The sequence below is a fragment of the Apaloderma vittatum genome, unplaced genomic scaffold (genome assembly GCF_000703405.1).
Source record: "Apaloderma vittatum isolate BGI_N311 unplaced genomic scaffold, ASM70340v1 scaffold2608, whole genome shotgun sequence".
Taxonomy (NCBI): Eukaryota; Metazoa; Chordata; class Aves; order Trogoniformes; family Trogonidae; genus Apaloderma; species Apaloderma vittatum.
The window spans coordinates 30,883-58,317 of NW_009731053.1; the positions used below are offsets into that span (position 1 = coordinate 30,883).

The following is a 27,435-nucleotide window of genomic DNA, read 5'->3' on the forward strand; positions in this document are numbered from 1 at the left end:
GAACCTGGCAATATTCCCTTAACAATCAATCATGACAGATTCTTGTGAGCTGCATGAAATACTCCTTTCCTAGGAGTAGGCTGTGGGTAACACATCCTCCAAACCCAAACATAGCTCCTATTGTAGTTGAATAATCAATATATCCCACAGAATCTCTAATCTTCCAGGATGGATTATTCACAGGAATTGGCAGGATTTGACTGCTGTAGATTCTTTAAAACTGGCTGAATGTAAAACAATACATTAAAAATGTTCCTCAAATCATAAAGAGTTGGGTATTTTTTTAAATAATATTCATTAGCAAATGATTACTGGAATGTAAATAAAAGCAGCAAATCTCTCTTATACACACATACAAACACTCATACAGCCACTCCCTCTCTAAATTCTTCTCAATTTTGTACCTCTGAACTATTGCTAACACTATAAAAGAGAAAAAAAACACCCAAAGAAGAGAAACCACACTTCAACCATGGCTTATCTGGCTTATGTATATATAGGCAAATTTCTGTTCGTGCAGCACCAAATGGAGCTGTAAAATCTCAGCCCACACCCCCTCACAAAGTCGTACGTCAAGATGCAACAGAATGGGTGGCTTCAAGTTCTTTGGGTTTGACCTTCCCATCTAGAGAATATAGTAAATAACGACATAAAGCCAGGTATTTATCAAATGCAGCAGATTTTAAAAATGATCACTTACCTTTTCATATTGCTTTTTGTCTTGAACAGAACACATTAATATAGAGGAAAAGCATTTGCCTGAAGCAGCCTTAATATTATTTACAGATATTTTGTTGTGGCCACTATATTATTTCTCTTACTCTTTGCTCTTGAAGAAACTGTACTATAACAGCATAGGGGCTAGAGGACCATATTTGTGCCTGTCTTGATTTTTTCCGCAGCAGAAAGAAGAATTTATCTTGCCTGTTTCTTCAGTCACAGAAAATGAGATATCCAGCAATGTGTTACTTGGAATTATGCCTTAGTTCAATACATTAATTGACTAATACTTTAGTAGAAAGTTCTTGGTTGCATTACAGATTCAACCTTGTCTTAAGATACACACAGATACAATTCCCACGAAACGCAAGAGGAAGGATGCATGAGAGGGCTGAACAAACACACTTCCGCTGGAGCAGGGGAACTCCAGAGGTCCACCTAACATTTGGTTCGTACTAGGGAAATAGGGGGAAAATTTATTCAACTAGAAGAATTGCAGCAATGTAAATATTTTTGGAGAAAGTAGATTTGAAAAAGCTGGAATATTTCTTCATTTAGATCACAGGGTTAGTATTCAACATAATAATTTAATCTGTGGCCATAGAAATTCAAAACAGTTTACAATTTAATGTTACTTGACAAAAGAGTAGAAAAAGGAATGAAAAACATGGTGCAGCCTATGGCAGTCTTCTGGAAATGCAAAGGAAGAGTTCACCTAGACTTCTAGACTCAATTCCTGTCTAGTCTAGCTGGATCCTTCTCAGAGGCCCAAAGCAAAAGGAAAAGGGAAAATAGTCACAAGTTGCATCAAGCGATGTTCTAATCAGATACAAGGACAAAAAATTTACACAGTAAGCATGGTCAAGCACTGAAATAGAGGCCATGGAAAACACATACCAGGAGCCATCCAGAGCTCAACTGGTTAAGGTCCTGAGCAGCCTGGATCTCACTCTGAAGTCCTTTTTCTTGGAGCAGGAGGAAATGGTGACTTACAAGAGCCCTTTCCACCTGAACTAATTCTATGATTGTACCATCTACTCCTAGCAAAGTCTTTATTTACAAACAAACACACTGATAACACTTTGCTGAGGTCAACAGTAATTCTTCTTCTGGTTAACAGAGCACTGATAACTGGCCAGATCATCCTGCATTAAAATTCCCTCAGCATAAAATCCATTAACTGGAATCATTGTCCAATTTCTGCTTACCTGCTTGCTTTGTTAGCAAAGTCTGACAGCTGACAGAGTTCATTTACAATGGCAAAACACAGTTGTTACAGATTTTTTTTGTTTTGTTGTTTCACTCAGAAGCTCAAGTTCATTTAGTCACTAACCACAAGAAATAATGATTCACGGAATCACAGAATCACATCTTCAAACAGTCTCTGAGTACCTCAGACAAGCTCTTAATGAGACTTACTTTGCGCAAAGGCTTCCTGCACATCTCCTCCCACCCCAGTCAGAGAGTCCTGAGGTGCGTGGGTTGGGGTGGAGCAGGCAGAGGCAGACCTGACGGGCATTGGAATCGGCCGGCTGATAGTGTGGCTGGGTGAGGAACGTGGGGAGCCTGCCCCCTGGGTCTGCAAAACAATCACAAGGGGTTAAATAGGTCTCTGCAAGAACCCTTGACTGCTGTCCTTGTTACCCATCCCTCAGCTCAAAGGCTGTTTGTAGATCAGTTGGGTAACTTTAACTTTGCTAAAAGAAATCGACTGAAGTCAGTTGTTAGCGGACAGCAATGCTTCTGTGTAGAAAAATAGTGAGTAGGAAAACATGATTCAAGATCTGACTTCCTTTAAGCATGGGAAAATGTCAGGCAGTTAAATTAATGTATAAAAATAATCCAAGTTAACAAACACCAAAGTACAGACGTGCCCTCTGCCCTCTTCCCTCTCTCACTCCCCCAGTTCGCACGCATGTTTCGTAAAACATAACCCATTCAGGCTGCACGAGGGGGAAAGATGCTGGCACTGACACGGCTTTCAGCCTGGGCAAGGGACTGAAACAGCCCCTTTCATCACAGCCCTGCCCTCCGCTCCCTGCAGGAGAAATTCACGGTACATGCAACCTCTCAGTCACATAAAGTCTGACACTCGCAATAAATAATATAGTTTTCTGCTTTTTATTGGAGCTAGAGAACTATTTTAAGCCACTATTAAATCATACACTATTAAATTGTTCTCTCTGCAGGATATACTCAGGCACTCCCAAAACACTGTGGGGATAGGGCAATATAAATTCCTGCTATGGGTTCAGCTGCTGGAAGTGAAAATGTTTTAACACCAGTCATATAAAATGTCATGCTGTTAGCACCTCACAGTTAGTATCACTTAGCTGAAATTCAAGCAGACTTTACAGAACAGTCATTTTTTAACAAACACAGCTGGGTGAGTGATACCAAGAGACACAGTGCCCTTTTCATCCACCGTTTCAAAACACCTGGGAACGTGCATCCATGTAAGGAAAAATTAAAGCTGTAGCCCACACCAAACTGCACACAGCTTTGGACTGAAAACCTGCCTTCGGTGGATGCCAAGGATGGAGGTGGCTGCATTAAAGTGCTGTTAAAGGGCAACTGCAACACACTACTCTGGTTGTTTACAGCAAAAAATAACCTGAGGTTGGTGTTTCCCTCACCCTGGCTTTATTTTGAGAATTCAGGAGGACTTCTTGTCTCTCCCCACGGCATTTATTTCGACTCCTGTCACAGCTGCTACTGTAGCCCTGATAAAGTATGGTAAATACATTCTAAAAAAGACAACACAAGCCCATTGCAGGGGAAGTGCAGCATTGCCCTTGAGGTTTTTATAAATTCCTGCCCTGGACCATAAATAATGTACCAGAATACTAAGCTATTTGTTCTTTTCTCCTATCACCTCTTTCTAAGAGACATTATCACCAGAGAGACATGAAGGGAAAATTAGGTTTATGAGGAATAAGCACATTACTGATGGGAGAATGGAGGATTTAATATTTATAATTCCTTTAATGATTTGGTTTCATTCATCTAAATGATGAATGAAAGTGAAGTTGAATATATAGAGGCCAGATGCTCTCCTGTTTCTGGAACTGTCTGTATTCACAGCAACGGATCTCCAGTCCTCCAGGCAGGGCACAGAGAAGCCTGGAGATGCTGCAGGGTCCCTGGAGGTCACATCCCCTACACATGGAGCAGTGGATCTGGGATCGACAGCTACCTCCTTTCATGGCCCAACAGGGCATGTTTCATCCTCTGTGAAACAAATTTACAAAAAAAAATTCTGGTTCCCAGTTCCTTCCTTCACTTGCCCTTTCTCCTCGCCTTCCCTTTGCCTTCGGTCTTGGTGCTGGCAAACACCAACAACAGCAAGAACTTTCAGAGAAGATGACAAAAAAATGAGCAGAATTTGCTTCCTATAGTCAAGTCACATATAAGCAATGAACTTCAGAATAGGCATATTATTTACTAAAAATAACAGATGCCTGCCAGTACTTCTTCACTGGAATTTTCCCACAAGAGAAATGTAGGAGCTGCTGCACACCAGGGCTCACCCTTGTGTCTGCTCTGCAACTATGACTGAGATCTTGCGTTTAGGATCAACACTGGTCTCTTATCTGTAGCTTTCAGTGCTGGAGCAAACTGTTTGGGAAGCACAGGGAGATGAAGCATTTGGAGTCCGCTGTCCAGTAAAAAACTCCTCTCTTTCTATACTGTTTGGGCACTATCAGACAGAACTGATGAACAGCAAGTTGAAACAGGAATATACTAGGGAATGCCTGATATCAGAGAGGGGTACAGTGAAATTATATTTTACTAATCTAGATCCACCTCAGCCCAAGCTAGTGGAAATGGATTACTATTAGGACTGGCTTTGTCCTTAGTGGTTATCAGGAGAAAATGTGGGTTTTGCAGGCTTGAGATAACAGCCTGAAACCTGCTATGATAAAAAGTAGTGACTTCTTGGTAATCTCATCAGAGAAATCGAGCACTGAATTGCTTCCAAACCTGGGTAGCCCCAGCAGTTGAGGACTAAGCTATGCTGAAAGGGGAGCACACACAGCCACCATAGAAATGTGGATGGCTTCACCTTTTATGTTGTACTTAGTTGCAGCTATTAATGTTCTTGTGCCTTCTAGGAAAACTTCCATGTATCTTACTTAATTCATCATCCCCAGCCAACCTTCTATGTATTTCAAGTTAACCCTTCCTAGACAGGGGAAGATTCCCTGCTGTCACCTGTCATGTAAGCTTCAGATAAAATACTTGAAATGTAAACTGGCTTTACGGGAGCTTGAGCCCATCGCTCCCTCTGCCGGCACTGAACTGGGATGACATATGGGGAAAGTCTCTCACAGCCTCATGAAACAACACGGATGCGAAGAACTCATTATCCTTTTTCAAGGAAGGGCAGGAGAGAAATAGGAAGTTCATAGGCACTAGACGAATTACCAGGCTGCTCACACTCCAGTCGAATTGCTCCAGAAATTAATTTAACTCTGTTTCTCTCGACAGATCATGAAATGGGAGCTTAATGGGGATCATTTAATGGAAATTGTGAGAATAATTCCATAGCGTCATGACCTGGTATTCAGCAAGACTATTACTCTAGGAAGAAAAAAAAAATCGTATCTCTTAGCAGCCTGAAAACATGCTTTTGTTTATACTGTCCAGTGAACATTTTACATGATAAGGAAACTCTTGTCATGTTTGAAACTTCTTCGTGAATGGAAGATTTTTTAATACTACAGAATCAAAACCCACAACCTCTACATGGAGGTGCTGTTTGGTCAGATTATTTTTTTTGTGTGCACCAGATCAATGATCTACAAAAAACTGGCCAAAATGTTAGTTTTACAAAGGTAAGCATTAACTACATACTCTGACTGCTCTACCGTGGACAGAACACATCAGACTTGGGACTACACTTCTGCTGATGAAAGTAAGAGGAAGTGTGTTTTGTTAAAATGAAATACTTTTACTGGACTCATAAATCAGAGTGATGTCTGAAAGTGCATTTTTTTAGTCTGATATCTTTCCAACATCCATTTCAATACTAAAAAGCTCCAAAATGATTACATCTTCTAAAATTCACCATTGGTAAAAGTAAACTTCCCCTTTTTGATCTAGCTTGCAGAAGTCATTTAGATATTACATTATTTTCCTGAAGACTCATGCATCAGTGCTGACTTTTAAAGAAGTGCACACAATGCCCCGACTTTTTCTGGATAAAGTGGTATTTCAAACTCATTCTCCTAGTCTAATTTAAACTTGGGAATGTTTTTCTTAAAGTTCCAAAATTCTCATTACATTTCCAGAATGTTATCAATGGTAGAAGTGCTCTTTAATTCATATTCTAGGTTGGTTTCACTATTTTGGGGTGGCAGTTTCCATATATTATGTGTTCCTATTTCGGGCAGTAAGGAGAAGATCAAAACTCCTTACAAGGAGTCATCACTCAGTTTCTAGAGGGCTAAGATGTTTAATTGTGAAAACTGCTCCAAGATACTTGAAAATAATGTGTGAAAGCAGAGCACAATATTAATTTTGGTCAAAAGAACACACACACATTTCAAGCAAAGGAAGCAAAACAAATCACAGGAACACAATCACATTTAGGAGTTAGTGAGGCCTCCCATAAGGGGGTAACTTACTACCTGTTTTAATTCTTCTTCCTAAAGAAAAAGAGGATCAGCAGATGAGATAAACCAGGATGTAAGTGAAAAACAGAAAACAAATCCAAATTTGGAGTACAAGGTTAAAGGTAGAGTCCAGATAGCTGAAAGTATGTGACCAGATTATGGTCCCACCTCTGCACACTTCGAAACACAGGAACAGTGCAAAGTGAGCAGAAAGAGACTATTGTTTCCTACCCCAAATTCTCTTTGCCCAGGCAGGGCAACAACGGCAGGCGGCCCCAACTGCTACTTGTATCACTGCGGAAGCAGAGCAAGAAGTATCCTTTCTACTTCGAGCTGCCAAAAATCTGTTGGCTACTCAGTGGCCTCTGCTGCTCAGGTGTCACCAACTTCTGCAGTGATGCCACTGAACCCTGTGCCTGAGGAGATGCAAATGACCTAAGAGGTCAAAGTCATCCTTTGATGCAAATACATGTTGCTAAATGGATTTCAGTGAAATTCTTTGTTTTTACCAGAGCCATATCTGACCTGGGTTGCACTGATTTCCAATGCAATCATTTTATTTGGCATTGCAACAACAAAACAGACTGCTATACTATTCAGAGAACTTTCTTCCAATGTGAATTTCTGGCACCATCTATCCCGAGGCACATGAGATGCAATAGGGCTGGATTCTGCCAATACAGACACATTTTCCATCTTAGCCTAACCTGTCTTAAAAGTGCACCTGCTTTTTGATATCCTCATTTTAAACTCAAGACTCTTTGCTGAGGCGTGTTTTATCTGTTTAACAAGGGCTTGTTTAAGTATTGATGAAAATGACCAAGTATATTTTGGGAAGCATCTCTAAGATCAGAGAGTTAGATATCATTGTCAAATGGCATGTCTGACAGAACTAGCAACTGAATCAGGGTAAAGGAACTAGCAACAGCAATTCTGTACTGTCCAATGGAGTACGTAATAGTGTACAGTGCTGAGTTGTTCCTCTCACAGTTATTAGTTAATTCATTTAACATCAGTTTGTTTCTTCTCTTATTCTTAAAAAAAATTAAAAATGTCATCGACAAGACACAACTCTAAAAACAGCTGAAACTGGATCACAAAGTATTTTGTTTTGAGACACTGTCAAATGGCTGATCCAGACATAGCCTGAAATCCAGAAAGGCAGCCAAATCCTTCTACAAAAGAGCAAAACAAGACTGTATTGCATCATGCTGCAGTATTATTTAAGGGATTGTATTAAATCTTCAATAGCTGAGAGCAGGTCTCTGATGCTCCACCTAATTAGCAATAGTGGACAACGATGATGCAGTATGACTACAGGAACAATATCATCCGAGCATCTTTTGAAATCTCTGAATTGAAAGACCATGGCAAAAAATAGAAAGGGAAGGAAATAAAGCCAAATTTTATGGGGGGAATAGTTAAGCTTGGAGAATTCTGTGGTCATAACTCCTCTCTCGCTTCACTCTGCTTGTTCTCATTGGCAGGGTCAGGTGGAGCTCCTTACCTTCAGCAGTTTCATGAGGCCTTCTAATTGAACCATAAGCTCCCTCCGGCTTTCCTGGAGAGCAGACATTCTCTGTTCCAGCTCATCCTTCCGCTGTCTGAGAAACAAGCACAACTGATCAGAGTTTACCCCTCACAGCATCAGCAGCTTTTAGCTGTATTGTTTCCCCAGCCTGACTATGAGGTATACACCTATAGACCGTGGGAAAGCAAACACACCGTAGGAATTCAGCATCTGGCTTAGAAATGGTGCTACATGAAGCTCATACTGAGAATATTCATGGGATTGAATATAGCAATGAGAAAAAACCCAGACACTGACACAAACCCTTCTCCAAAGAACAAATGAGGTTCAAACAATTTTGTGTTATGTTCCCTTGTGGGAATTTTTGTCTCTGGATCTCTCTAGTCAATAACCTCACTAGCTGTCAGGAGAAATTAAAGCCATGCCCTGAAGGACAGGAAATTACAGCAGGGGCACTGCAGCCAGAAAACCATAGCAATCTGCTTTTGCTTCTATTTATTTTCTGAAAGCAAGAGTAAGACTATCACATAGTGAAGACAAACGTACTTGAAAATAGCTCTTTGGACTCAGAGTCCAGTGCTGTGACAGTATGAATACTGATCCACTCCAAGTGTGACAGCCAGTTTGTGCCCACATAAATGGGAGTAGCTTTGATTCTGCAGAGCTCCACTGCACAGGATGTGAGTTCAGCACTTGCACATGTTCAATCACTAAATTGTGCAAGATGTGCCCACATAAGCACAAAATAAAATTGTTGCCTCCTGGAAGCTATGATGTAATTAACAAAACTACTATTGAAATATATACTTATTAGGTATATTTTATAGGCTACTTTGTTGCAAATAACATTAAAATATTATGTTGTTAGCCTTGTACTACCTACAAATATGACAATTTAATCCTAAATTGAAAAGCACCAGAGCCAACAAGACTAGAGTACACTTCCTATATTGAGGGAAATAGGAAATCCTGATTTTGAGCCTTCTCTGTAAGTGAGCAGTTACTGATATGAACAACACTGATTTCTACAGGAAAGCTCATGTATGCTCTGACCCGTATAACAGGATCATATAGCAACACTGCCAGGTTGTATTTACTCTTCTGGAAGATTAATCTGCTTTCTGCTGCAAATTGCCTTGTCTGACTTTTCCAGGCACACAATGGTTGAAAATACTATGAATTGTACAAAGGCAACTGAGTTTAAGAAACTGCTAATAAAAATAAGATACCCCATCCGGGTAATTCAAAGTGGCAGATCCTAGCACAAACTACTGCTGGGTTTTGTATTCATTCTCTAGGGAGAGTGGATCTAAGCAGTGAGCAATGTACAGGCCACTCCTCTGACATCTTTCTCCTGCTGTACTCCAGAGCAAGTTCTTGGAATTAACAGGCTTTCCAACTGTCTCCAAGACACTAGTAGCAATGTGAAGGAACTCTATGTTCAGAATCTCATTTCATAGAATCATAGAATGGTTTGGGTTAGAAGGGACTTCAGACATCATCTAGTTCCAACCCCTCTGCCATGGCAGGGTCGTCCCCCACTAGGTCAGGTTGCTCAGTGCTCCATCCAGCCTGGCCCTGAACACTTCCAGGGATGGAGCATCCACAACTTCCCTGGCAAATCTGTTCCAGTGCATCACCACCCTCAGGGTAAAGAACTTCTTCCTTATATCCGGTCTAAACCCACGGTCTTCCAGCTTCCAGGATTTTCCCTTGGTGAAGCCATGTTGGTTGCCACCTACCACCTCTACATTTTCCATGTGCCATAGCAGAGCCTTCAGAAGGATCTGCTCTGGGATCTTGCCAGGCACAGAAGTGAGACTGACTGGCCTGTAGTTGCCTGGGTCTTCTTTTCTTCCCTTTTTGAAAAAGTGGGTGATGTTTCCCCTTTTCCAGTCAGTGGCCACTTTTCCAGACTGCCATGACCTCTCAAATATGATGGAAAGTGGCCTAGGAACTTCCTCTGCCAGTTCCCTCAGGACCTGTGGATGGATTTTATCAGGTCCCACGGACTTGTACAGCTTCACATTCTTTAAATGGTCTTGAACCTGACCTTCACTTACAGTGGGTGGATTTTCCTTCCCCCAGCCCCTGCCTTCGGCTTCTACAACTTGGACAAGTGCATCTAGAGCCCTTGCTGGTGAAGACTGAGGCAAAGAAGTCACTGAGAACCTCCGTATCCTTCATGACCTCAGCAAGTCTGCAACACTACAGCAGCTAGGGAAAGCTGCTGGGACAGGTACCCACAACATAATTTACAGATTGCTGCATTTCCTGATATGAACTAAATTGCCCTACTGCTCTTATTGTTTCAAGCCCCAAAATTCTGTGGGTTAACAAACAAAAATTAGTGCTGCTGTTTTGAGTCCTCCCATTTTACACAAAATAAGAGCAGCTTTGCAACACTTAAGTGTCTAGGAATTTGAGGTGGTGTCAAAATTCCACAGTAAATCAAATGCCAATCTTTTGCCTTTCAAATGGTGAACATTTTAGAAGGTAGGCAAAATGGTACAGACCCACAGAGCAAAAGTTATTTTCAGACTCTGACACTGCATATTAAATTAGAAAAGATATCACAATTGAGGAACTCGGCATCACTGTCCTAGGGACATCCCTTGTCAGGAAATTCAGTTAAGGATATTAAGCTTTTAATATGTGTAGCAAAATTGAAAAGAGGGAAAAATTAAGCAGTCAGTCCACTAAAAGTGCACAAGCACTTCATTTTTTTTTTAAGGATAATGAATTTTATTTGTCAACTACGAAAAGAGCTAATCTCCTAAACTTGCTTCAAATAGATTTAGACTTGATGTACAGTAGCTACATTATTGTTATATTTTATGCAGTGTACACATTTTCATCACAGTTAGTTTTATATGTCCCACAGAACATCGCTTGCCTGTAGAAGTAATTACATACTAAAATCATTCACAGAAATGAATAAGCTAATTTGTCTTCAGATTGTAAAGCAAATGCAATTATCTGTGAAACAGAAAAATACTTCAGTGTGGAAAACTCAATAATAAAACTATACAGTATATGTAAAGAAAAAAATCAGCACAGTTTCTTACAGTAATTTCCTTTGGTTATGAATCAGACCACTGAAATATTACTTGTGTGTGGAGTGACTAAGAGGCCAAAAATGCCCTTTAGTCTTCTCACGAGAGAACTGCTCTGTGGGAGGTGGGGAATAAGAATTAATTAGCATTGTTTCACTAGAAAGACAGTGTTTACACTCTATTATCTATTCACAGGAAGTGTTTTGAATAGTTCTTACTGGATTCTTTGATCATGAACTTCAGCACTTGCAGGGAGCCTACAGTTCTGGTCTGTTGATAACTCTATTTCTTCAATGTGATATACATGGCAATTAGTAAATCCATGTACAGTATCCCAATTAACATGCAGGCACATCCATATCAATGTTTTTAGCTTGGTGGGATAATTGGAGAAATGATCCTCTAAACCTTCAGCTACTGCAGGTGACATTACTCCTCACTTCCCGCATCATTCCACACCCTGGTTTTGCACCGTGAAGAGAACTGAGCTCTCCTTGGAGTTCAACATGTGGCGAAATGTCCAAAAACTAACATCTAATTCTGGCTGTATTTTCATGTAGCTCTATATTTGCTTTAGCTTAAACGAGAAGTCTTTGTAGAAGCATTTGTTCTGACAGAATGACATTTTCCTCCATGTAATTAATGGCATTTGGACAGGGCTGTGGGAACCTATTCCAAATGACCTAAGGGCCTAACTCTGCGAACACTAATGCACAGGCTTAATTTAATGTAGATGAGTAATATGCGAGATTCCTCACGTATGCTGTTTAAAGCATAAGCTTAATTACTTCTAGGACTAGAATCTGCACCGAAAATGAAGAAAAAATACACATTGTGTTATTTACTTTAAAAAGCCCCTAAATCATAAGGCAGGCTTATCTCTTACTTCCTCTCTCACTGAAAATGACTGGCTGACCCCCGTCACAGCCAGAGGTTTTACCTCTGTGGACCTACCTCAAGAGCCGTAGCTCTGCTAGGAGAGTGGGATTTTGTTGTGCCTTCTCTGGTGTGGGCTGAGACGCTTGCTCGTGTTCAAGTCGCAGCCTCTGGATCTCCTGTAGGATTTCTCTTGGGGAGGAGAATAAGTAGAAGACTACAAGTCAGTAATTTTCCACAAAACCAACTCACTGGACATTGCAAGAGGAGAAAAAGTATGCAATTTTTCATCAGCGTAGATGTGTTAACTGGGCTCCAATCAACAAAAGAAACCCTCAGCAATGGGAGAGGGCTCTGGATATTTTTTGAATAAACTTCTAGGATTTTACCATAAAGGGAAATATTTCTTCAAGATCCCACCAAAACACACATAGACAATGAAACAATTCTTTGCTTAATGAAATGGCTCCCTTCTAATTCTTCTCCAAGAACATTTCAAGCATCACAGGAACTTAACGAAAATTAAAATAACCTACCTGGCCCTTTTTTGGGTATCAGAGAATATATTTAGCACTTAAAAAAATACTTCTAGTGCAGGCAGAAATGCAAAAGCAGGCAAAAACTCATGGAGAAGCACTTTAATAAGACTTGTTATGACTGGCTTGCCAGCCCTAGAGTCCTGTCAAAAGGCTAATAGAAAGCTTCGCAGCAGAAGGTTGAAACCTTTGTGAATTTCTTCTCTTCTTCACAACGTGCTGGATAGCAGACGGTCAGGAGGTGGCCTTGAACTATAAAAGACAAATTGAGACTGGAGCTGGTGGCTCATTACCGAGTGACAGAAGGCAGTGCAGAGTTTGGAATAGGAAACCATCTGGTCTGGGCTGGCCTCTCTTTTACAGGCCAGCAGTAAAAGCAGAGCTCTCCTGCCACACGTTTCATGGCAACAGGCACTCTGATACCCAGGGCCAGATCCTCTGCTGCTAACAAACGGGCATCACTCCTTTTTGGGACGGGCTGGCACATTTGTCCTGGACATTCTCTCTCAGCCTGAGTCACATCTGTACCTAGTGTCTCATTTGATCAGCAGCCTAACTTGCTGCTAACCTTTCTGCATACCTTTCCCAGGCAGACTGTGTTCTGGAGAGCTTTAATCATCTTTTTCACAAATAAAAGCAGGGGAGCATAACATTACCAGTGTGACTGATCCTTTTATCATTTCATGTTACAGTGCTACAGAGGATCCAAGAAAGTTAATCTGCTTTTGAAACAGGATAGGCTTTTTTTTTTTTAACTCTTAACAAACAGCAGCTGCAAACAGTAAAATCTCAATGATTATATCACATCATTGAACAGTACACTCATTAGAACACAGGGTGGCTATGGTTTTAAAGTCTTTGTCATATTCTGTGGACCTTTAAGCTCCCTGTGTTTTTTGAGGGGGAGGTGTATGTGCATGCATAAGCACGTTGCACAGAAGTAGATTGTTGTGGGTAAAAAATGTTAAGAGACAAACAAAACGAACACACAATAATGAGACTGAACAAAACCAGGTACTTTGTGGATGCTGGATGCTTACCGGTTTTTATTTTCAAGCTCTGCAATCAGCTGCCTTTGTTGCTTGTTTGCATCAATGGTGAAGGAGATATCTGATGTCCCTCTCTGCTGACTCTGCTGCTGTTGGAAAAAGAGAAGGCTGCATTGAAGGAGGAATAACTAGCATGCACCCATGAGATCAACACAGATCTGTTCTGTGAAATTTGCCTACAGAAAACGCAGTACCAGGCTTGCCTACACTAAAAAAAGAGCATCCATGTTGTGCTCATACCAGTATGGCTTCATTGCTAGTAAAAGCAGGGTAAGTGCTAGAGTAAATAAGACTCAGTGCTTACCATCCTGTCATTCATTGCATTTTCAAGACGCTTCCTCAGAACCGATCCTAAAAGGCAACGTCACTGCTAGAGGCAGTTGCTGTAAAATGGCTCTTAATTTTGTTACTACAGACAAGAGGAACACACTGAAGCAAAACCCAGTGCCTCTCACCAAAAAACTGAGTTTCCAGTGCATTGGTGCTTTGTTCTCTCAGAAGCACAGTTTTACTTTGTTTGAAAGCTGTACTCAGTTTTCAGCCTGTCTGTGTGGCCTATTTGGCCAAGTTTTCCTAGACACTCTGATGATACTTCAGAAAACCTCTTTCCCCAGCTCTCTGGGTACAGCAGAACCTTCTTCCGCAACAAAATGAGTAGGGAATTAAACTATTTCTTAACAAACTAGGAAGTGCTCACTACAGCTTCCTTAGACTCTTTTTTCATGTTCATCAGCAATAACCAAATATTGTTTTCCTTGCTCACATGCTTGTATTTCAGTATTGTACCAGTAACAGCACAGAGTAAGACATTTAAAGTTTCACAGCTATCAAAGATATGCATTTATTTCTAACTCCAACTTGAGCAAATTAGACATTAAAAAATACTCTGCTGAGTTACTGCTGTGATCTGAGCACTTCTCACTGTAAAAGCCCTGTGAAGTGTGACTCTGGAGACTGATTTTCTGTGATGCCAAGCACCTCCTCCTCCAGGAGGTGGATCATCAGAAAGGATGAAGATGCACCTCAGCGCTAACCTTTGTTAGCAGTGTCTGTGAGGAAAAGACGGCATGTAATGTCTGTAACCATTTGGGCTTTTTTATGCTACAGGTACCTTTTCCCATTAATGCTCCAACTGTAGGGAAGCAGAGTAGCACATAAAGCACAACAACTGATACATGCTGGTGGATGTTCTGACTGATCCAGGGGGAATCAGGATCTTTATCCTGAATGCCCAGTGCTATTAGTATTTTTGTTCCTTAAAAAACAGAATGATCATCAGCAAAGCTTTAAAAATTTCCACTGTGCTCCTAACGTGGTGCCATTCTTGTGCTTGGAAAGACTTCTGTATGCTGAAACCTTTTCTTTTGTTTCTTTTTTTCTCTTTCGTTCAAAGAGCACTGATGGATGGTAACAAGATATTCAGTATTTTCCTTCAAGCCAGCTCTATTTAAAAGCTACTTAAATACTATTTCCTAAGTTTTCTCCAATATCACAGACACATGTTTTATACAACCAAATTCCACCAGTTTCTATCCAGAGACATTATTAATGGGAAATCATGTTCTTACAAAGAATTACTGTACTTCAGAAACAGGACCATCACCTACAGATTGCCTTAAGTTTGAAAAACCATGTCACACCTCTGGAAGGGATTGATTTGGGCTGTCAGGAGCACCTCTCTGTTCCCTGCAGCTGCAGGCAGTGAAATCTTCCCTGGCCAATGTCTGCCCAGGGAGGCAGATTCATCTTCACTTGGGATGAACGTGACTCAATGTTCTTTACACAAAGAGCAGTGTCTAATTTCACCCTTTCATTTGACCCTGTAGTGTAAATCTCAGTGTAAAAATATGCTTCCAAGAACTCTGGCCTGACTGCTTTTCACTTCACTATCATTTATGGTCCCTTGTTCTACCAAATGTGCTGAGATGGAAAAAAAGTAACTAGCCTGACCTTAGTTGTGCCATTTAAGATTTTATATACTTCAATTACGTTCCTGCTTCATTCTCTCTTATTCCTGAATACAGTTAGTGAGGTTTTAGCCTGTCATCACCTCCTATCTTGGGATACATAGAGCAGAATAATCATTGCTCTGAAATGAAAATGGGAGACAGGGCTAATGCAGGGGGTCATTACAGCCATTCTGTGAAGTTCATTCTTTAAAATCCTCAGCACTTAAGGCCCTAGTGGTCATGATATTTGAACTAAAGAGTAAAATAGATTCATCACCCCATTTTTCCACTGCAGTAAATCATTAACCTTTAACCAAAGCTAGTCCAGACGATATTTTCTAGTCTTTCCTGCGTTCAAGGCATCAGATTCCCCTTGCTCTAATTATTTAAATACCTTTGCACTAGTATATAGATGATATGCATTAGTATGTGGATTCTCCAGCTCAAATGGGCTGCATAAAAGTGTTATTACTAGAGCATAACAGCGTCTGATGAAAACGATAGGGAAAAATAATCCATTAATCATTAAGACTGTCAGATGTAATTTCCCTGATCTTGCCAAGCCCCTGGAACATGACAGAAGGAAAGTACCTTCCTTTAATTAAAACACTTACTGATGAAGAAGTTTCTGCTGCCAGCCTTGCTGCGTACCTGGCGATCAGCTTGTGCTCTTCATCCAGGCGACTTGTGCTGTCGAGCACGCTGCGCAGGGTTGGAGGGGAAGGAGGGAAGACATATCAACACACGGTAAAATGACCATTGCTCTGTCACACTGTCCACTCACGCACCCTCACAACAGAATTTAGAAGCAAATTATCACCAAATGAACAACAGCAGATGTTAACCGAGCAAAGAGGAGGTTAATTTCCCTGGAAGGATCAGCTCTAGGGGCCAGGCAGCATCTTCCCTTAGGGGGAAGTAGCAGCGCTCTGCAAGCCCCGGCCAGGGCTGTGCAAGATGCAGTTCACAGACTGCTCTGTCCAAAGTGGGGTGGGAGGTGGTGAGGACCACCAGTCAGCATTGGCTTTCTTCTCAGCTTTGTCCTTATCCCCTAGAAGAGTGATTACTTTTTGGACAGTGGATTAGTGGGAACCTCTGCGTGTGTTGAGAAAAACTCCAGAAGACAACAAACCCCACTATTTAGGATAGTTTTTCAGGGCACTTACCAAGGAAGGCCTCATGGACTAGAGTTTGGAACCACTGATCTAGGAGTTTATTATCAGGCTTTCTGTTTTATTCTTGGTTTCTTGATATTTGGGAGTAAGATTTCAGAGAATCATATGACAATGATCATAAAGTGTAAAAATTAAACAGCAAATATGCTCAACTCCTTTAAAATACTGTGTCTCATTACTTTTTTTTTTCCCCTAAGAATATCAAAGGCAAATATTTCTCTAAGGTTAATCCCTTGCTGGCTGTCCTCATTTTTACTGGAGGTTATTATTTAGTCAGAGGAGCAGAAAAACGTAATACAGTGAGAACCTTTACTATTTCTAAACATTTGGAAGTTTGCAGAGAACCATCAAAACTAATGAACTGACAAAAAATGAAAACTGAAGAGGACTTAGCCGACCCTGGGTAATTCTGGGATTTAGAAACCTGTACCACATTCCTTCTAGTACATACAAGAGGAAAATAAAAAAAGAAGATCCTAATGAGAGGTGAGAAGACCTCTTTGTTGTGTAGAATACAAGAGAGCTTGCAGACTATCTGAGACAGAGGTAACTCTGACTTATCTTCCTAACCCATGGGAACTGCCTGATGTTTCGGCTGAAGGGAGACAGGCACAGGCCTTCCTACCCATGGGCTTCTCAGGGCACACAACTGGTTGCTGGTGAATGAGCCGCTCTTCAAAAGAGTGCACAAAATACTCTTTGGGCACAGGCACCTTACTCTGATTTTTGCCAGAAATTACATCTCAAACTTGAAAAGCTCTCCAGATGAAAATGGCACTTCTGCAAATTGTTCTGCTTTTGAAGAATCAGCATCTTTAAAAGGTAAAGCAAATATTTCTCCAAAATTTCTCAGTGAGTTCATATCTCCAGGTAGCTCAGAGAAGTACCGCGCCCATCTTTCAGTTGGCTTGATTAAACCCACTGGGTTTTAGAAGTTATGTCTGAAAGATAAGTAGTGGTTGATATTCACTGATTATTAAACTAAAGCTGGGAGTCATGTGGATTTGTTATGGCTTGCTGAGGTAAGGGAAAAGAGACAAACATCTTATTTTTCTCATTCTGACAATAACCTGCGAGACCACAAACATGAAGTTTAGGAAGACAGTAAAGCTATGAAAAGCCAGACTCTGAGGAGTCTGTGTAAAGCAAGCTTGGGCTGCAGACTGCATATAAGACTTCAGGTGGTAGATGAACCCTGACTTTTTTTGTTTTGGTTATGTTTAATTTATTTTGTTACAAATATAGCTTATTTCTGTGCCTACTCAGATTCTTGTGGAATAACCAAATTACTTTCTGAAAAGACCCAAGCTAAAGGTATTTTAGTAAACACAGTTCTGCTTCTTACATACTCATGCTTACTGTCCTGATGTGTCATCCAGAGAAAGAAAGGGGCAGGCAACTCTTGCAGACACATAAAATTGTGCGAATCAGGTAATAAGAGTTACTTTTCATGTAATTCACTTTTAATTTTTTCATAATGACTAGAACATCCCATCCTAACAGATGGCTGTGAAAACAGCAAGCATTCAGCATCAATTCTCCTTTTACGGCAATGTGCAACTATATTATCCATCCTGAAAAAGAATGGATTATGGTTCCACTTGCTGTCATAACATAAACTGCAATACACTTCCGAGACGTGAGTTAACCCGGGAGACAATGACTTTATGGAATGAACCAAGCCACTGCAGCTTTTTGATTCCTGCTTGCTATTTAATGTCTTTGTTATATATTTATGAGTAGGTGGATGTCATAAAATAGATGTAGCAGCGTGTCAAATTTGGTCTATGAATGTCACAAATCACTGGTCCCAAAGCTTTGTAAAGTACTTTTCAATGATACAGTGAAATACACACAAGCTTTAAAATATTAGGAATGTGTGCAGAGAATCTGAAACTCTCAAGAGAATGATTCAGGCATCCTTTTTAAAGAAATTGAACGTTTTGCATAAAAGTATCCTGCTGCTGCTCCTTGTTTTCTAAAAAAGTTAAACACCACTTTTAACACTGCTTCTCCACTAGTGACCATTTCTTTAGTTGGTCTGGCAGAACTATCATCATTCAGATGTAGAGTGAATATCCAACGTTATCACCCACACTACAGGATTTATTTTTTTTTTAGGCTTTAGTTGCTCTGTTAATATTCTATGGTATAAGAGAGACTCATAAAAAAGAGATCTCAAAACTGCAGGCAAAGGATGAAAAACATGACAGTCTGTGAACAAAGTGGTGATACTGGAGAATCTTTGCTATTTCTCAGGCTTCAGATGTGTCAAATCAGTCTGTTCTGCAGAAGGCATCCTGCCATAGGTGATACAGATATTCCCCTGATGGTCTTAGAATTATGTCACCACTGGTTAGAAAAGACTCAGAAATGTCAGTCTCTTGTGAAAGTTTTGCAATGGAGATATCAGCATGGTCTTTGTGACATGCTCATACTCTACGAACTTTCACTTAATAAATAATTTACAATAGAAAATACTGACAAATTAAAGGCTAGGTTTCCAAGCCTCAGGGCTATAAGAATCACGTCCTCACAGCAACCCACCCAATGTATTTTGAGGATTGTTTATCTGTGATACTTTCAAAATTGTTCTGTTTTTAAGGCACTTTAAATCCAGACGAATCATCTGAGTGCTCTGCTAGTTAGTTTGCCATTTACTTTAGAATTACCAAGATTTTAGCATCAAAATGCTAATAGCACTCAGGTATGAGGGTATAATCATAAAAACTAAATCTGTTGAAGGGAGCCAAGTGCCTATAAATTTTCTCTGTAATCAGTGGGTCTCTGATTGTTCTTCCTCTTTCAGGGGAAGATTAGACCAACCTTCCTACCTTGTGTTAGTTGTTGTGCACACCCCCTTAATAAACATTTTAAAAATTACCACAGAATAGCATGGTACTTTTATAGTACAGAAATATCACTCACCACAGTACTACACATAAAAAAAATGAGAAAATAACATTCTACGGAACATAAATAACCTCCTACTTATAAGGCATTTTCTCTTACATTTCTTCTGCACTCAAAAAGAAAAAGACTGAAATATGTGGAAACAATATTCAAACCTAGTCTCTAACTTATGTGAACAAAAGGAAAATTATTTGCAGTTAAATAAGACACTAAAGATGAACCAAATTAAGTATCAAGTATTGGTTTTACATAATAAAACACACTTTATGATTAAAGCAACCAAATCATCTGGCTATAGGATACTTTTTCTACCCCTACAGTTACTATAAATATTGAATTAAATATTTTTCTTGTTCCTTAGTTTGCTCTGGAGTACTGGATTCTAAAAAATCCTCAAGTAGTTTATTAGCCTGTGAGGGATGGAAAGGAAAACTTGTACTACTAATTATGGTATCAAATAACTGCAGATGAAGAATAAAGACAAGGACTGAAAATTAAATAAATTAATAAAAAAAAGCCAACTAATTTAAACCAAAAAAAGGTATACTGAGCTGTATCAGACTGATCATTAGCTACTATAAATTAGCCTGATTCAATGTCAAAAAACCCCCAACTCTTGTTTTGTTTTGAAATGTTATTATATAGCTCTCAAGATAATTTTATGTATTATGCTCACAAAGGACTTGTGTAGGCTTTTCCTGCAGATGAAGGTCCAGCTACAATCATTCCTCTTTTCATCTTTGGCCACCTGTAGCACTTGGAAATACATGATGGGACATACGGGAACATACCCACAGTATTCTGCAGGCTGAGCTGGCTACCCTCAGCCTCCCCTAAATCAGAAGCTACCTGATTATGCCTAAGTGCACCCCAAATCTTGTTAAGCTGCAGGATGAAATAACCTGAACTCTGCACCTTCCTAACACAGCTGTGCAGGTTTAGAGCTACTTCGGGGCATGGGCAGGAGATCGCCTCTGCCTGAAGGTGAGGCCATTTGAGATGCAGCAGCTGAGCCTCCTGAAGAGGCTTCACCTCCCTCTCCTGGAAACCGGCTTCACACCGGAGCTTCAGGATGGCAGCGCTGTGTTTGTTCTTCTTCTCCTGAATGAAATAGAACCATTCCCCTTCTCTTCTTGCAGGTTCATTGCAACCAAGCAGAAAATGGCAATGCAGCATCATTTGATGCATGACATAGACTGCTGTCCCTTGTAGTTATCTTTCTGTCAAAATCTAATCGATATAGTATATAAATAACTGAGATTGTTTCTCATTGACGACGCTGTGACTGCAGTGATTTAATGTCAGTAATCAGATGTTATGTACTACACTTTGTATCGGTCATTTAAACAATTAAGGCCATTATCAGTCACTCTCCATTCATTCCACAAAAATATTAAATCTGAAGGGTGTTATGGCACATAACTTGCATCTGTGTATTTGGATACAAATGTACTATGACTTGGTGAGGATGGCTCAAAACCTTAAAGGAACATGTTGGAATATAGAAGATAAAATTTAGAGGATGAAGGTGGTAAGGACGAGGCTAGGCACTCACAAAGAGACCTAACTGGTGGTCCTCTCTGAACCTAAATGAATCACAGACATGGCATCCAAAATGCCATGCCTGGCAAACTTGCCTAGCACCAGAAATTGCTCTAAATCATGTCCACTCTTTGCCCGCCTCTTGAACAACTGTACTGAGAAACTCACTTGTGGTAAGCTGGGTCACAATTCCTTCTCCTTGTCAAACTAGATCAAATGGTAGCGGACTCCTATCCTCAATCAGGAATGGGCAACGACTCATCTACTCACTTGTTTCCAACAGGTTGTTTTCACAGCCTCAGAGTAAATATTACTCAGTAAGTTTGCTTTTTGGAAGTGCTTCTCCAGGAATTCAAAATGTTTTCGTTTCAAAGAAATGGTTTTCATTTTCCTCACTAAAAACTAGTTTGCCTCTTTTTTCCCCACCGGCACCTGCCTACAGAGTAGAGAAGCAGAACAAGAACAATGAAGGCAGACTGTTTTTTTTCCATTGGGCATGGCAAATTACTCCCATTTTCAACTGGAGCTACAAAGAGAAGTGAATTTTCTAAGAGTGCAGAGAACTGTTGCATTTTCCCTCCCAAATGAAGTTACTTTTTACATTCTACATATAAGAATAAATGGAGAGTTTCTCCTAACTTAGGAAATATTCTGCAGTAGTGATACAGGAAGCTGAAGGGTTTGTTATGAGCAAAAGAAAACTCACAAGAACAGTTTTGTTAGAAACACTGTACAGTTTTCTGTTCAGCACCACATTTTCCAGTGCCATCTACTACACTGCTCAGTACCTTAATGGTATAGAGCTGCAGAGTCTAGAGTTTTGTTGCACTTGGAGAGGTGAGCCAGTGTCTCCCCACCCTGGGGTGTCCTGCTGGGGTGTCCACAAGTGCTAGGGCAGCAGGTGGGTTTAGTAGACAAAGCTCCATATTCACTCCAGCAGAAACTAGGTTCAAGACACCCACTTAAAAACGTGTCATACTTGAGCTTGAGTGAGATGAGGGGGAATTTGTATACAAGATTCAAACAATGCAGAAATCAGGCGACTTAAAAACAATGCCTGGCATATGTAAAAACTGAAATGAATCCTTCCTTCACTAGGCCAATAAGCAAATTCTATTATTACTATTACTATTATTTAGATACTACTACCATTTTTTACTTTCAAGGTAAGGTGAAGTTACAAACTGTACATCACCTCAGAAATGATTACCTGGACAATATGGGCTTGTTAGTCACTGTTGTACGAAGATTTCTGGACCTCCACCAAGTCCTGCACTGACCAGAACATGGTAGCCTAAACCACCTTGTGCAGCCATTCGTAACTAGAGCAATTATTTGCAATACCTTGCTACTTAACATCATGAGAGAGAATAACAGCAATTGCCACAATCCACCAACTTTGGGAGGACATACCCCATGTTCATTCGCATTCCCTTTAGGTTAGTGCTCATAAAGAGCTGCTTCAGCTTGTAGCCAGGAGGAAACAGTGAGAGCATTTGGCCGACCAACGTCCCTTTCCTGTGTTCCCCAAAGGTGCCAAACCTGCACTAACCGTGCGGGGTTGCTCTGCAGCATGTTGACATACAACCCGATGAGTACATGTTCATCGGCCAGCCTGTCTGCAACATCGAGGCTGTACTGTAACCTGAAACGGGGTCAGGGGGAGAGACAGTGCAGTCCGGACACACAGAGGGAAATAAACAGAGAAAGCAGGAGCAAGTAAGATTGTGAAATGGGAATTTAGGAATGAATACTTAAGTGTCCTTAGAAAATAAAACAAAAACCAAAACCAAGTGCAGAAATTATTTTGTTATTATTGTAATTTACATATTAATGTAATGGCTTAGAATGGTAAAATTCCACTCAATTACAGAGCCAGCCTCAGAAATCAGTGAGATGCCAGCTAGGGCCAGGGGCTAGAGCTCCACAGTACCATTCATTTCAAAATACAGGAGAATGTGAGGTCAACTATTGGCTTCACCATACTATGTATTGCACATATACATCAACTATACATGTTACATGCGATTAACATATTGAAATCGCATGTTGGATTTGCTTGGAAGTGTCCGATCAAGACCTCACGCATCCAGGTGTGCATAAAAATATTTACACATGCCCTGCTTAGTTCACTGGGTTAATTGGTTATTACAGTTTCCTAAGGGAAGATGCTTATAGAATGCATTTAAAAGTGAGAGGAATAGAGGGAATGGTTTTGGTTTAGCTGTGTTAGTGCAAGCTATGAACATACTCTCCCTTTAACTTACCCTTTGCCTTTCAAGAAAGCTGGAGCAGCCCTAGCCAGCAGTTTGCTCTGCTCTACTTCAGTATTCTTGGAAGGAGAGCTAGTTAATAAGACAGGAAAACTATGAAGAGGGTAAACAATGACGTCTGAAATTAATTGCAGAACAGAGTTTGGAGAAACTCATTCAAGCACCCCAGACTGAACAAAAATAATAACAGCAGCTTTAAAGAAATTTTAGAAAACTTCAGGAAATGCAAAGGGAGGAGTCAGTTTTCACTCCTGTTCTCCTGACTAGAAAGCCTGCACTACACGAAAGACAAACCAAATGCACTTCTCTCACAAATGGAGAGTTGAAGGCTTATGTAGTTTCCAGGTGGAGTCCAAGATAAACATCATGTTAAAAGCAGCTTGCAAGCTGGGAAAGGTTCATCATAACAGCTAAATTGCTTTTCTCCACATTTGCCCTAAGATAGTCCCAATAATCTACGGAAATGTGCTAATTTAGATCGAGTGATGGGAAACTGGATGAGTTTAATTTTCAGTACTGTTCTTCTATTGAGTTTAAAAATCTACAGTTCATCAAACTCACCTTTTTCCCTAATTACAGTTTTTAACGGATTGAAGTAACTGCATTTTCCCAATGCTAAATATCCATGTTAATAAGATAACACTGGCTAAAACTGGAGAGATTGAAATGTTAGTTTTTCTTTCTTGCTGCAGCATTTTTTGCTAAAAAACCCCACCAACAAAGCAACCCAAAAATATATTATACTTTCTTCTTTCTAAAAAGTATTCACCTTTATTTTTTTGTTTGGCTGCTGATACTGTAAATTTTTGATCAAAAGATCAAGGAGGTGTGTGTGTATAGGCAGATGACATTGCACAAATGTGATGCATGATAAATCTGAGCAGATGTGGCTCTGATGCACAGAATAATATTAGGACTTTAATATTAGGACAAAGAAGGAATTCAGACAGATGAAGTGTGTGCCATTCCCCTCCTTTTGGGAGGTCAAGGTTGGCATCAGGATTCTGAAAAGGATGGTACCGAAGGGTGTCCTAAGAATCCCAGCCCTATTGATTTATAATAAATCTGGAAGATAGCTGAATGAAATGCTGTACTGCATAGCAAGAAAAAATGCTTGCTTCACATTTCTATGCCCATAAACATGCTACTTGTCTGTTGCGCTTCTGCTGAAGCAATATCCATGCAGATAAACATGCTCCAAGCCATTGAGAAGGATATGTCTTCCACCCGTGCCTTCTCACTTACAAAAGGAACATGCATTCAAGGGGCCCAAGCCAAAATTCTGGCTTTCAGCTCTTAAAGACAAATACGTTGTCACAATGTGAGACCAAAGACCCCAGGGAAGATTTTGTTGTTTTGTCTTCTAAGAGTGTGGTGTCATGCCCTCTCTACCAACCCTAAGTTCTCCTCTCCAGTGCTTAGGAAGCAACACAGGGGACAGGCGAGCAAATGATCCTCACAGAGCAATTGATACCATGCCTGTTTCCTTCCTAATTCATTAAGCAAACTTGTCTCTTCCAATCTCTTCTTAAGAGCTGTTTTCTAAGCTTTTCTGATGTTCGGGTGTCTCCTCTGGACTCTTTTCAGGCTGGTTTGCATATTTGTCCCTGTGCTGTTAACTACACTGGATGCAAACCTCTAGGCAGATGTTTCCTCTCCAGAGTTTTAATAGCTTTCCACATGGTGACCCAGCGTCAGATGTAATCTAATAATCGTATTGCTGACTTCAATTAGTTTGTGGTTCACTGCAACTGCTAGGTCCTCTGTTAAAATATTTCTGTCCTCCAATTATGCTCCAACTTTTATTTGATTATTTCCTTTTTTCCTACAGCACTTTTCCATTATAATTACTGACTTTTCTCTAACTGATTTCAGATCATTTGGACATCAATTAATACTATTGCAACTGAACTTGGATTTTTAAATTTAAAAAACTGCTCTTCTTGCCATAACTATTTCAACCTTTGCACCATCTACAAATTGCATATACTCACTACTGCTCCCATTAGGTCATTCCAAGAAATAGTGCATAGTGTTCGACTTAGGATAGCCTTAGGATAGCCTTCAAGAATGCCAGCTAGTATGTCCTCCTCCAAGAACAGCAGCAAACTTTTGAAAATGTAATTACTGATTTTCCATGTTGCTCTTACAATAATTTCCCCTAGTGCATGTTTCCTTTGGGTATATCTATGCCATCTGGGACTATGTCAAAAGTCCTTTTAAGATCAACCTGTATCATATCTGCTGCTTCATTTTACCCACTGGATCAGTTATCCTGCCAATGAAATAAATCAGTTTGGTTTGACATAACTGGTTCTTGACAAATCAACGCTGGTTATTTCTCCTTGGTTAATTATCTTCCAGGTGCTTACTAATTTTTCCCTAATTTCAGTAACTTTGGATATTAAGGTCAGACTGTCTCTTGTGCAATCCCTTCGAACTTTGTCCCTGTTTCTGCCTTCAACTTTCCTTTGTTTGGAAGAGCTGACATTTGTCCTTCTTGCTCTTCCATACCTTCCTAGATCCTCCACATATTCCCCAAAACAGAGCTAGTACCTGAGAGCTTGTTTTGGCCACAGTGAGTTTATTTGGGTCCTATTATCTGGAATATATATTTTAAAGAAATATTCCGGTTAAAATGGAACATTTTTTAAGACACTGAAGAATGCTTCCCCGTTCAAACTGAGAGAAAACCTCCAACTCTGATCAGATATCTACAAAGACTCAGACTTAACAACATTGGTGCAAATCTTATACCTTCTTCAGTGTCTACCTGGCTACTAAACAATCAGACATATAAACCTTTCCTTCAGTAGGCAGAATATTACTGGTGAAATAAGAAGGATTCTCATCTTGTTCTGAACACAACATATGAAGGCAATTTGCAGTTCAAGTCTACCCCACTGCTTAGAGAGAGAAACATGGACAAAAGCAGCAACCAGTATGCTTTGTTCCAAAGTTACCTGTTGTCCAGAAATTTGGTCTAATCTCTTGCTATGCCCAGGCAGAACATTCAACTGTTTTTACATTTATGTGGAGTTCAAAAAAGGCACCAGCTACTCTGATTCAGCATTAAATAAGACTCAATTTCTCCTTGGCTATGGGTATTTGAAACCATTGTGCACTCTTTCTATCTACCACAGAATTGCCAACTAATTTCAAATTCAGCAGAATGTGCTGCATCACTCCATTTATTTCAGTTTATTACTCCTTTAGAAGAACTAAATGTACTAGCTGCGAGGTGGGGGCTGAGAAAAATACAAGAAAGAGATCATTCTTTTTCATCTTACCCCACCTTAGCCCTACGATTCTATAGCTTAAAGAACACATCTATTAAGAAAGAGATTATATCTGTTACTATGGTAGCTATGTACTGTAAGGCAGCACTGATAGACTGCACCTAGGGAACAAAAGAATCCAAATAAGGAAGAAAATATTAATTCAGGGTATGGAGTTATTACTCTTGCCTGGTAAAAAGTTTCTATAATGCTCAATTTACCCATTTTGACATAATAAATCTAACTCACCGGGTTTGCAACAGCGTTACCTATTCTGCAGCAATATTTCCTTGTTCTGCTGCCCTCTAGGTAATTGGAGATCACATAAACAAATGTGAGATTAAAACCTGAATATTACCTACAGTAAAAAATTTACAGGATTTGTGGTCTTAATCACATATTAGCTGTCAATGCAGCAAATGAATGTGATTTGGTATTTAGGAGAAGATTTTTTTGTTTTTTTTCCAAGTGCTTTAAAGCTGCTCTTAAGCTGTACAGAGCACATTGGTGATACCAATTCGCATGCTGGATGAATCGATGGATGAATTCCATCTCCTCATGGAAGCTCTCTTATGGACATGGTGGCTCAAACTAAGCAAAATAAGCAGAGAAATTTTAAAGTATTTGGATTCTGAATAGCTTGAAGACACTAAGAAGCATCTCAGGGAAAGCCAGAATCTGGCTTCCTTTGAGCTCTGGAATAATTGCATACCCACCCAAAATTCGGTGCTTCAGATGCAATTAAACTGCAAAGAACATATAATGTTTAATCTCCTTTCAGTTGCTCCTCACAATTTGTCATTGTATTTATTAGTTATCAAAGATCTTTCTTCTAATAAGATTTTTCTTCTTCTCAGTTTATTTCCCTTTTTCATTAACAAATCCAGAAATGAAAATGATATTGTGCTGAACTTTGGAG

At 40.0% G+C, this 27,435-nt stretch overlaps 1 protein-coding gene across 1 annotated transcript in view; it reads right to left on the reverse strand.

The window, feature by feature from the left end:
* The window catches only part of DTNA (dystrobrevin, alpha), a 59,779-nt gene that overhangs the window by 13,365 nt on the left and 18,979 nt on the right, over positions 1–27,435 (reverse strand). The window contains exons 8-14 of the mRNA XM_009875027.1: positions 23,233–23,310; positions 22,518–22,610; positions 15,950–16,037; positions 13,378–13,475; positions 11,880–11,993; positions 7,846–7,942; positions 2,140–2,299 (exon numbers count right to left, since the gene is read on the reverse strand). Coding sequence (XP_009873329.1) covers positions 2,140–2,299; positions 7,846–7,942; positions 11,880–11,993; positions 13,378–13,475; positions 15,950–16,037; positions 22,518–22,610; positions 23,233–23,310 — 728 coding nt within the window. The remainder of the gene's footprint in view (positions 1–2,139; positions 2,300–7,845; positions 7,943–11,879; positions 11,994–13,377; positions 13,476–15,949; positions 16,038–22,517; positions 22,611–23,232; positions 23,311–27,435) is intronic.